The sequence below is a fragment of the Rhinolophus sinicus genome, linkage group LG03 (assembly GCF_036562045.2).
Source record: "Rhinolophus sinicus isolate RSC01 linkage group LG03, ASM3656204v1, whole genome shotgun sequence".
NCBI lineage: Eukaryota > Metazoa > Chordata > Mammalia > Chiroptera > Rhinolophidae > Rhinolophus > Rhinolophus sinicus.
In genome coordinates this window covers 61,664,812-61,677,278 of record NC_133753.1, presented here as the reverse complement: position 1 = coordinate 61,677,278, position 12,467 = coordinate 61,664,812, and the positions used below count along the sequence as shown (strand labels likewise).

At 36.1% G+C, this 12,467-nt stretch overlaps 1 protein-coding gene across 4 annotated transcripts in view; it reads left to right on the top strand.

Moving 5' to 3' along the window:
• The window catches only part of CTDSPL2 (CTD small phosphatase like 2), an 88,109-nt gene that overhangs the window by 24,979 nt on the left and 50,663 nt on the right, over nt 1–12,467 (top strand). For 3 of the 4 annotated variants that reach the window (XM_019725319.2, XM_019725320.2, XM_074327825.1), the window contains exon 2: nt 9,286–9,495. In XM_019725319.2, coding sequence (XP_019580878.1) covers nt 9,310–9,495 — 186 coding nt within the window. In that variant the 5' untranslated portion in view covers nt 9,286–9,309. Of the gene's footprint in view, nt 1–8,887; nt 9,009–9,285; nt 9,496–12,467 lie in introns of those variants that run through there. The other variant, XM_074327826.1, reaches the window with a different exon arrangement.

The window sequence follows — 12,467 nt, the reverse complement described above, 5'->3', positions numbered from 1 at the left end:
TTTTATGGTGACCTCAAATCTGCCAGTCCTCTCAGCTTGCCAAATCATCTGAGCTTGCAGGTAGGAAGATGGGGGAGTGGAGCAGCTCCAGACAATGGCACAGACTCCAATGTTCTTACCCTGAGTTGAGCAGTTTTGTAAGCATTCTCAGATTGTTGTACGCTTTTGGTTGATTTCCAGAGTGCTGAAATGTTTTTTGTCATTTTGTCCAACTGTGTGGTGGCTTTTTGTGGATAGGATTTGTTGCCCTCTTAACTTGGCCATAGTCAGAATTCCAGGGTTTTTATCTCTTCCTCCATTTTATATCTGTCTTGTGTTCCATACTGTGTCTTGGTTCCCAAGGCCCTAGTGGATGACAGCTTAAATTAGAAATCTAAGTAACATTTACCTCACAAGTCTCAATGGCAATTCCAGCAACTTCATATTTATATGATTACTGAAGCCTTATAAACACTTCTTTTGCTGTGCTCTCCCCATTCTTCCCTCACTTTTAAATAGTTGAGTCTATACATTGTCAGAGAATGTAGCCCTTTCATACAATGCTCTGTCTCTTTTAGCCTTTATTTTATCCTAGTTGTACGAATAACTACATGTTCTATGCTTCGTGCTTACCATCAGTTCTTATGCAGTATCTGTAGTCAGTTTGGTTTTATGAAGTGCTCTATCAGATTTTTTTGAAAGGGCTCCATAAGCACAATATTCCCTGAGTTCTTGCATACTGATAACAGTTTGTGGTCGGTATTCTTCTAAGTTATTTTTTTGGATATAAAATTCTTGGTTTATATGTTATTTCCTTGATTATTTTATTTTAAATAGGTTACTCCATTTTTCTTCTGGCACAAAGTGTTGCTATTGAAAAATTTAGAGTAGTGTATTTTTTTCTCTCCATTTTAAAGTTATTTAGTGCCTACCTAGATAAGGGGTCTGCAAATTACTGTCCATGGGTTGATTGCCTCTGTTTGTAAACACAATTTTATTGTACATAGACATGCCCATTCATTTACATATTCTCTTTGGTAGCTTTTGCTATACAGTGCAATAGACAATATGGAAACCAAGGAACATAGCTCTGAACACTGATATTTGAATTTCATATAACTTTCACCTTACGGTCTGCAAGACTAAAATATTTGCTGTCTGGTTCTGTAAGAAAAAGTTTGCTTACATCTGGCAAAATGATTTTTCCCTCCTTAAAGTTCAATAATTAAAATTCTAGTAATTCATACTAGACTATGTCTTGGAATTGGTCATTCTGGGTTGCTATTCTCAGGTCTGTCTTTCAATATATGATTTTAAACATTTTCTATTTCTGGAAGGTTTTCATGTTTACTTTTGAATCTGATCTTTTTTTGTGTGTGTCCCATTTTTCTGCTCCCCGCCCCCCACTCTGGTTCAAGCTGTTGTTTCTCAGTCTAGTTATGTAGGACACAGCTCCCTGGTCCATGCTGGTGTTATGAGCCTTGCGCTTCCCCCCACCCCGGCTGAGGCAGTCAGTCACCGGTTGTGCTCTTGCCGGCGTTCCTGGAAGCACACGTGAAAGTAGCCCATGGCTGCTCACTGCAGCCCAGCTCCAGGGAGAGCCATTGTTCACAATCGTAGCTGTAGAGGGCGCAGCTCACTGGCCCATGTGGTAATCGAACTGGCGACCTTGCCATGAGGAGCATGGTGCTCCAACCACCTGAGCCACTGGGCTGGCCTGAGTATGATCTTTATCTCTAATATTTATCAGTTTCTCTTTCATCCTTTTTTGTAATGTTGAGAGATATTCCTTCTTTCTCTACCTGTTGTGTTCATTTACTTCTTTGTTCTCTCTTTTAGTCTTTATTTCTGAAATGATTTTTTTCTTTGCTTTAAAATTTTTTTCTGAGTTCTACCTACCACTTTATTCACCCTTTATGCCCCAAACCTTGGTTAAATTTATTGTTGTATTAGTGTCTTTAAGCTTGCTTGGAAATGTAGTTTATAGTTGTGATCTGTTTTTGTGGACCTGTCTTTTGTAATTTTATTGTGTGTAGGAAGTTAGGGGTTTTAGTCTACTCTTTTTCTTTCTTGTAACTATATGGGCTCTGATCTAATTTTTGTTACTTCTTAATATGAAGTTTGTTTTCCTGAACTTTAGGAGGTTTGATTCAAGATAGTTTTTTACTTAAATGGAGCTTTTTGTGGTTTTTTTAAAGTGTTCAAAAATATGGAGAATTGCTCTCTCAGATTGCTTAGTTTATGTTCCTCTTCTCATCTTTTTGTAAACATTTCTCTTTGCTTTTCTCATTTGATCCTGTCCTACTCTATTTTGACTTTATTTGGCATTTTCTTTTCAGTGTTGAAACCCTGTCAGTATCTCTGGTAGTCAGGGTTTTTTGTTGTTGCTGTTGTTATTTTTTTAATGGAAAATATCAAATATACCCACAAAGTAAACAATGGTATTAAGCCCCATATAACCATCACTCAGTTTCAATAGTTACTAACATTTCTTTCTTGTGGGATCTATACTCCCACCCACTCCCAACTTCCTCCTACCTTGTTGGTCGTTATTGTTCATAAGAACTTTTTACAGGTGTTTATTTAGGCAAAATGTACATACTTTGAAACACATAGATCTTAGCTGTAAATTCGGACAAATAGATCCACACCCCTATCACAGTATAGGACATTTCCTTTCCCCAAGGCAACTTCTGATATTTTTCTCTGTAGATTATTTTTGTCTCTGATAGAATTTCTTTTTAATGGTATCATCAAATATATACTCTTGTGTCTGCCATTGCTCAGCATAATGTCTGTGAGATTCTGTCATGTTGTTGATGATGTTGATGATATTAGTAATTGTTGTTTTGTGTCTGATGATTATTCCACTGTGTGAAAACACCACAATATTCGTCTATCACTGTGCACTTCCATTGTTTCCAGTTTGCGGCTACTGTAAATAAAGTTGTCTGGAACATTTTTGTAAAAGTATGTTGTAGAAATGTTTGCATTTCTCTTGGATAAAAACTTAGAAGTGAACTTACTGGATCAAAGGGATAGGTGTTGTTTATTAGAAATTGGTAAACTTTTACCAAAAACCTTACATTCCCACCAGCAGAACTTGTACATCTGGTGGTGCATAATGTTGAGTGTCATTTCATATGCCTGTGGCTAATCATCTAGCTTTTATGAAGTGGCCTCTCAAATCTTTTGCCCATTTTTTTCTAATGGCTGGTTTGTCTTCTTTGTGTTTTAGGATTTCTTTATATAGTCTTTGCATATATATACTTTGCAAGATATGTTTTGTGAATATTCTCAGTTTGTTGCCTGCCGTTTAATGTTCTTACTGGTGTCTTGGTGAACAGAAAATTTTTATTTTTATGAAGCCTAGTTTATCCAGTTTTCGCTTTTATCTTCAAAGAGAGTTTTTACTTTTTCCTTTCTAACATGGATTGCTTTTTCATGACTAATTGCCTGGCTAGAACCTCCAGTAAAATGTGAACAGAACTGGGGCGGGGGGGATATTGAGGAACAGTGTGTTTTTCCAGGACCCATCAGCTCCAAATCAAGTCGTTGTTTTCAATCTAGTCATGGAGGGTGCAGCTCCCTGGACCATGTGGGAGTCGAACCAGCGACCTTGGTGTTATGTACACTGTGCTGTAACTGACTGAGCCAACTGGCTGCCCTCTTGTCTAATTTTTGATCTTAGGAGAAAAGCATTTAGTTTTTCACTGTGAAATATGATTTTAGTTGTGGCTTTTTCATAGATAGCTTTTTTCAGGTTGAAGAAGGTCCCTTCTTTTCCTGGTTTGTTGAGTGTTTTTATTATGAAAGGGTGTCTTGGGTTTGGGTCAAATGCTTTTTATGCATCAATTGAAATGATTATGTAGATTTTTTTTCTCTTTTTCTAATATGGTGTATTAGGTTGATTTTTTTCCCCCCCAGGTTTTAAAACTTTATTTGCATATTTAAAAAATTGCACATTCCAATAATTAAAATCATTTGAACAACAACAACAAAAAATGACACTGATTAAACTTCATCTTACAACCAGCAGGACCCCTTGGACCAGCTTGGTTTTTACTCTAGATTTCGCCCAGCGTCTATCTTCACCAACATGTAAGTTCTTTTCCTTCCCAGACAGGCAGATGTGAGAGGCGGGTGTGGCCTTCATTGTCCTTAGTTCTTTGATGTGAAAAAGGGCAGCACAGTCATTTAAACTTGATCCAACCTCTTTGCATCTTACAAAGTTAAATAGCTAAAAGAAGTAAAGAAGGCAATGCGTGTAGAATGTACAGTGCATATTGGCAGTGCGTGCCTCATTATGATTCGCCAACTTCTGTTCAATTGTTCTTGAAGACAGTGGATTTTTCTCTCGTGTTTCTGTCATTTTCAATTTTGACTTACCGAATTTCTCCATCTCGGCCACATTGGGTTTGTCAGACATGGTTGCAGAGGAAGCAGGGTGAGGCGTGTGAACAAGTGTGTTCGATCAGCTTAGTGGTGGTCGTGGAGTCTATATTGATTGATTTTCATATGTTAAACCACCCTTGCTTGTAATTGATTTCTGGCTTGATTCCACTGTGGTCTGAGAAGAGACACTGTGTGATTTCTGTTCTTTTAAATTTGTTAAGTTTGGTTTTGTGGCCCAGAATGTGATCTACCTTGGTGAATGTTCCACGTGATCTTGAGAAGAATGTGTAGGCTGCTGTTGCTGAATAAAGTATTCTGTAGATGTAAAAAAATAAATAAAAAAAAGCACCCTTGCATTCCTGGGGTAAATCCCACTGGGTCCTAGTATATAATCCTTTCATTAAGCTGCTGGATTTAGTTTGCTAGTATTTTGTTGAGGCTGTTTATGTACATCTATGTTCTTAAAAAATATTATCCTGTAGTTTTCTTTTCTGCCAGTGTTAGGGTAATGCTGGCCTCATGAATTGAGTTGGGAGGTGTTCATCGGTGTTATGGAAGAGTTTGAGAAGGATTGGTGTTAATTTTTCTTTAAACATTTGGTAAAATTCTTCAGTGAAGTCACCTGGTCCTTGGTTTTCATTGTAGAAAGTTTTTTTTTTTTAATTGCTAATTCAATCTTTAGTTGTTATGAACCTTTCAGATTTTCTGTTTTTTTCTTGAGTCCATTTTAGTTGTATCTTTCTAGAAATTTGTCCATTTTATCTAGGTTATCTAATATGTTGGTGTATATATAGATGTTCATAGTATTCCCTCATAATCTTTTTTCTTTCTTTAAGGTTGGTATTAGTGTCCCTTTCATTCCTGATTTTAGTAGGCTGACTCTTCTTTTTTTTTGGCTAGTGTAACTAAAGCTTTGTCAATTTTATTGATCTTTTCAAAGAACCAGCTTTTTTGGTTTCATTGATTTTTCTTTTTTTTAAATTATCTATTTGACTTATTTCTGCTCTTACTATTTCCTTCCTTCTGCTTTCTTTAGATGTAGTTTGCTTTTCTCTTTCTAATTTCTTAAAGTGGAAGGTTTTGTTATCAATTTCAGGTCTTCTTTTTTTAATATAAGCATCTACAGCCATTCAGTTGCCCTCTGAGCAACTGAGCAACTTGCTTTTGGGGCATCCCATAAGTTTTGGTATGTTGTGTTTTTTCGTTCATCTTGAAGTGTTTTCTGATTCCCATTGTGATTTCTTCGTTGACACAGTAGTTATTTAGGAGTTTGTTTAATTTCTGCATATTTGTTAATTTCTCACATTTTTCTTCCTTGTGACTTCTAATTTTGTTCCAATATGTTTGGAGACCTTATACTTGTATGATTTCAATCCTTTAAAATTTATTGAGACTTGCTTTGTGTCCTAACATGTAGTCTCTCCTGGAGAATGTTCCATGTGTAAACTAAGAATATGTATTCAGTTGTTGTTGGATGGAGCGCCCTACATATGTTTCGTAGGTCTCAAGAATTGTTCAAATCTTCTATTTCTATGTTCATCTTTTGTGTAGTTGTTCTATCTGTTATTGAAAGTAAGGCAGTGAAGTTTCCAACTATTGTTGAATTGCCGATTTTTTTCTTTAGTTTGACAGTTTTTACTTCACATATTTTGGGACTCTGTTGTTGAGTGCATATATGTTTATAATTTCCCTCTAAGTGCTGCTTATTCATCCTAGAAATTTTTATATGCTCTGTTTTTGTTATTTTTCAATTAAAAATATTTTGTGTTCATCTTGTGATTTCTTTTTTGACTCAACATTTATTTATATTTTTAAATTTCGAAGCATTTGGTGCTCTTAAAGAGTTGTTTTTGTTTTGTTTTTATTACTTGGTAAGATTTTAATCTTGAAACTTACCGAGACTTGTTTTACTGCTCACCACGTAGTCTGTTGTGGTGAACATTCCATGTGAGATTGAAAAGTATGTGGTTTCTTCATCTGTCGCATGAATGGTCAGTTTTGAAAGTTCATGAGGGCTTGACTGCTTTAGCCCTTTCAGACCTATTACATAACACCTTTCTATAACTCACTATTGAAATGTTCAGACAAACGCCCTCTACATTTCAGCTTCCTTTTATAAATGTTCTTCTCTTGCTTTCCAGTGAAAATCCATTGGTTATTTTTTAGTTCAGAGGACTTTTCTTCTAAGCTTTACCAGAACCTTCTTTACTCTCAACATGCAGTGCTCTAGCATTTTATGTATAAACTGTGATATGTACAAGGTCTGAAAGGATATGTACATTTTATGTATAAACTGTGATATGTACGAGCTCATCCTAGAAAAAATGCTACACACCTCATTGCTGAATATCACTATGGTCACCTTTGAAGTACACCCCTTGGGAAGCTATGCACCGACGCCAGCACCTAGTCCACCCTTGAAAGCAGTTTTGGAACTCTTTTCTGGAATGACTATAAGAGCTGTCATTGTATTACTCGTGATGTCCTGAATGTCATCAAAATATCTTCCTTTCAGTATTTCTTTCATCTTCGGGTAAAGAAAGAAGTCATTGGGGGCCACATCAGGTGACTGGGGAGGGTGTTCCAATACAGCTATTTGTTTACTGGCTAAAAACTCCCTCACAGACAATGCCGTGTGAGCTGGTGCATGGTTGTGATGCAAGAGCCATGAGTTGTTGGCGAAAAGTTCAGGTCATCCAACTTTTTCACGCAGCCTTTTCAGCACTTCTGAATAGTAAACTAGGTTAAGTGTTTGTCCAGTTGGTACAAATTCATAATGACTAATCCCTCTGATATCAAAAAAGGTTAGCAACAGCATTAAAACAAGTTCGCGAACTTTATTGTCAGACCGTGTATATATATTTACCTCCTAGACTTTTTGATTCTCGTGGGTAGAGATTATAATTTTCATCCTTTTATTACCATTCTGGTAAATAAGTGTTTAAATTTTCATGAGCTGAACCTCATAAGACTGGGCTACCTATACACCTTTAGTCTTTTAAGACCTACTTTACATCAATATATTGTTTTATAACATTTTCTAATTTGTATAATCATTTAATGATTCTGAGTTTAAGGTAGGTTCACCCTTAGGTATTTTTGAAAAAACTGGAACAAAAAACACCTCACAGAAATTGATTAAAAATAACTTTCTTTAGAAGTTAACAGTGACTCTTCAGGAGAAAAGGCAATATTTATATTATTTGGGGATAGCAACTTAAAACACCACCATTTGGTGATAGGGAAAAAGTAATTACTTGGAAAGATATTTGGAACTCCTAGTGAATCCCTTGATTTTGGGGTTTTTGGTTTTTTGTTGTAAAAGCAGTTACTGTGTAGTAGAATAGTATAAAGTTTCTGTATAGTTTTTTAAAGGTTTCTAACTGTCTTTCTGTGAGTTCAGTTATGTTGAATTAGTAAAGACATAACTTCTTAAGCTTCCTCATTGGTTGGGGAAGACCCTAACCTTTGTCAGGACTTTGCTACACCTTGAGGAGTTTAGAGTGCTTAAGTGGAGTTAGACTTTCTGTGAATACATTACTGTTGTGAGCTTTATTGTAATTCCTTTTCATTTTGAGCCTCAAGATGGTAAGATGAATATATTCTTTATGCAGGTGAAAAAACACTGTTGTGACTACAGCTTAACTATGATTGAGGTAGGATTAGAATTCACATCTCTTAATTCTTAGTTTAGTAGTTTTGTGTTCTGTTTCACAGATTCTAATTCAGGGTGTGTTCTTAACTACCTTTAAGTCTTGGGACAGTTTTACCAGCCACTGTTTTTCTCATCTGTAAAATGAGAGCATTCAAGGAGATTGCCTTATGTTTCCTTTCTGCTATGAATTCATTTTTTAAAGTATCATTATGTGTGGTAAGATCGAATCCCACAAAATGATCCAACTTCTCTTGTTACACTTATATGATTATTAGTTACAGGAATTGTGCTCATAGAATTAATTCATTTATTGACTGAGGGTTTTTTCTACTACATTGTGATTGTGCTTCAGAGGGCAGAAAACTTGCCCTGTTTTGTTTACTATTTACTAGCTGCCCAGTGCCTTGAATGTGGTCACTGCTCAATAAATACTTGTTGAATGAATGATTAAATGAATGATAATGTCGGCATAGGTAGAGGCAGCATAGTGTTGTGGAAAGAGCATGCACACTCTTTAGTGTCTGATCATAGAATATGTATTTCAGAAGTTGTTGGGAAGGTTATTTGGGATGATGTATATACTACGAGTTTCGAAGCACAGTGCCTTTCACTTAAAATGTTAGTTTCTCATTTCAATCTCTTAGAGATCACGACTTCTTTTTGTTTTTTGTTTTTTAAAGATTTTATTGGGGAAGGGGAACCGGACTTTATTGGGGAACAGTGTGTACTTCCAGGGGTTTTACCAAGTCAAGTTGTTGTCCTTTCAATCTTAGTTGTGGAGGGTGCCGTTCAGCTTCAAGTTGTCCTTTCAGTCTTAGTTGTGGAGGGCGCAGCTCAGCTCCAGGTCCAGTTGCCGTTGCTAGTTGCAGGAGGCTCAGCTCTCCATCCCTTGTGGGAGTCGAACTGGCAACCTTGTGGTAGAGAGGACGCACTCCAACCAACTGAGCCATCCGGGAGCTCAGCGGCAGCTCAGCTCAAGGTGCCGTGTTCAATCTTAGTTGCAGCGGGTGTAGCCCACCATTCCTTGTGGGAGTCAAGGAATCGAACTGGCAACGTTGTGGTTGAGAGCCCACTGGCCCATGTGGGAATCGAACTGGCAGCCTTCGGAGTTAGGAGCATGGAGCTCCAACTGCCTGAGCTACCAGGACGGCCCTGGACTTCTTTTTAATGAAGATATTTTTATTATATAAGCTGGGGAAATATGGGTATGCTAGGTTTAATTTTAATAAATAACCCTTTTTATTTTTCCTGTATAGTTTTACATGTGGCACCCATAAAAGATGAGGCTGAGAACACGGAAAGCTTCTCAGCAATCAAATCAAATCCAAACACAACGCACTGCCAGAGCAAAGAGGAAATATTCAGAGGTTGATGATAGCCTGCCTTCAGGAGGAGAAAAACCACCGAAGAATGAAACCGGCTTGTTGTCCTCAATTAAAAAGTTCATTAAAGGAAGCACACCCAAGGTAATGGTTTTACCTTTTACTTATATAATTAAAATTGAAGTTTAGGGTTTTTATAAGCTTGTAAAGACAAGAATTCTGATATTGCTAGAACCCACTTTAAAGGCATGTGTCTCCATTTGGTGTTATTTAAGTGTATTAACATGCAAACTACAGAGGGTGCCAAAAAAATGTATATGCGTTTTAAGAAACGAAGAAACTGTATTAATTGTAATACTCAATATATACCGATAACAAAAGATGAATGTAAGTCATGTTTGACTTCTACAATTACAAGAGGTGCTCAAAGTGGTTGCTATCAATGTCCAGACACGTCCCTTTTTTTTTTTTTTAAAGATTTTATTGGGGAAGGGGAACAGGACTTTATTGGGGAAGAGTGTGTACTTCTGGGACTTTTCCAGCCAAGTTGTTGTCCTTTCAGTCTTAGTTGTGGAGGGCGCAGCTCAGCTCCAGGTCCAGTTGCCGTTTTCTAGTTGCAGGGGGCACAGCCCACCATCCCTTGCGGGAGTCGAACCGGCAACCTTGTGGTTGAGAGGACGCACTCCAACCAACTGAGTCATTTGGCCACCCGGGAGCTGAGCGGCAGCTCATTGACTTCATTCTAATTGCGGAGGGTGCAGCTCGCTGGCCCATGTGGGAATCGAACCGGCAGCCCCGTTGCCCAGAGCCCACGCTCTAACCAACTGAGCTACCCGTCCGCCCCTGTCCAGACACTTCTGATTACGGCGAACTACTGCCTTGAGCGTAGATAACATCTCTTAAAATTTGTATGCATTTTTTTCAGCACCCTTGGTATTTAATGGCTGTTTAAGAAAACGTTATTTAGTGTGCTTAACTGATCCTCTTTGCCTTCTGTTTTTTTCAGTACAGTTTTATGGGAAGTAAAAGAAAAATTTCTTTTATTTGAGTTGTTTTACTTGACTTTTTTCTTTTACTTACATTTTTTTTTCCAACTCAAATGAAAGATAGTTTCTCCTTAACGTTATTAATACATTGTTTAATTGGGGAGATGATTTCTCTTACCATTCTGAATTCTAACATTTGTACAATGAAAATGCATTATTTCATTAAAGAGAAAACAAAGTTGTTAAAGTAAAGAATGGATGCTGACCACAAGTCACATGCTCCAGATTCATATTCTGGACCAATTTGAGTGATCTGAAGAAAGTCGTTTACCCCTCTGAGCCTCAGGAAGACAGTAAAATAGGATTAATACCATTTGTCTACCTCAGAGTTGTTTTCAGATTAGGTGGCAAACAGGTGGAAAAGCAGTTTGAGAAATTTTAATGCACTCTATAAATGGATAATGTTATTAACATTCATTTTATGTAGATTTTTAAACTACTGTTTACTACTCTTGTGTTTTTTCTTGGGATTATATATGATAAAATTTTCATTATAATGTAAGTTTATCACTTGGACAAGTAAATCACTGTGGTGACTTATTCATAGTGATAGATTTTGCTCTCACATATAACTAACAAAACTTACTTATTGTGAATCATTGCCCAAGATTTAGAAGTATTCTGTGTTTCTAGAGTTTGTCTTTTTGTTTTGATTGTTTTATTTTTGTTTATCTAACAATATAAGCAAAATTTCTTTTGTTGAATTTTAAATACAATTTTTAAAAAGTTTCTTTGAGTTAACTTATACACACACACGGCGTATATATGTATTTGTGTGTGTGTGTATATATATACTATGTGTATATATATGTATACACATACACACACACACACACACATAGTGGAAAAAAAACTAGAAGTATTTTAGTATTATCATGTAACAAAGATCAGATTTCTTCCAGAAACATTGATTCCTAATCTGTAAATTCCTAATTGGTTGTCATCAGCCTCTGTTGATGGGAATGCCATTCTCTGAACAACTCTAAATGTAAAATTTTTCATCTTGAGGAAGATGAATCTACCCTTTATTTTCTTACATGTTCTTTTTCTGCATGTGCAAATGCAAAACCTTAATTACTAGTCTAAAAATCTGTAGTTTTCATTATATGACAGTATATGATATAAGTCACCATCTCGATCAGCCTTTTCTGTTCATGAAAAGTAACAACCAGAGGTAAAGATAGGTTTTTCCTATGTCTTCTGACTTCTCTTCATATTTACTTCCTTTGATCTGGGCATTCTTCTATTAATGTAGCATTATATTACATCATATTGTATCATATCATGTTTTTTTCCTCTCTTTTAGTAGTTAGATCTCTTTGTTGGTCAGCAGATTTTTGCTCATGTCAATTAAAACACTCAGGGTTTTTCTGTAGAATTGTTGTTGAGTTTCTTTTTCTTTTGTTTTTTTAAACCAACATCTAGGATTTTTCATTAATGCCTGCTTACTCAAAGATGTTAAATAGTATAGGGCCATAAAAAACTGGTTTGCAAACTAGTGTCTTATTCATGAATGTTATTTTGGGGTAAAGTTTTTCCTACAAATTCATTTAATTGTACTATCATTCATTCCAGATTTCTTTATTATATTCTATAAATTTATTATGAAAATTAATACTTGAATGCTTTACTGAAATCAAGGTACACTGTTTTGTTCCCAGTCTACTAACCCCATGTTAGAAGTAAATGAAAAGGTTAGCTTTTCGTGTATTATTGCCAATGAGTTTATACTGGCTTCTAATTGTTATTTCTTTCTTATCTACATTGTTATTACACCATCTTCTTGATAATCTAAAATCTTACTTGAATATCTATATAACACTTGCTTACGTTCAGTATCTTAAATAAAGCATTGTTGTCCTTTTCAAAATTTGGGTAGAAGTTAGCATCTACTGTTCATTGAGTATCTCTTAGGTGCTTTATACCCAGTATGTCCTTAATCCTTAAACCATCTTTTGATACTTTTTTTTAGAAGAGAAAAACTGGCTTAGTAAATTTAGGTAACCTGTACAGTGTCAGCAATAACAACAGCAATTACAATAGATAGCTTGCCCAGGATAAAAAAGAACA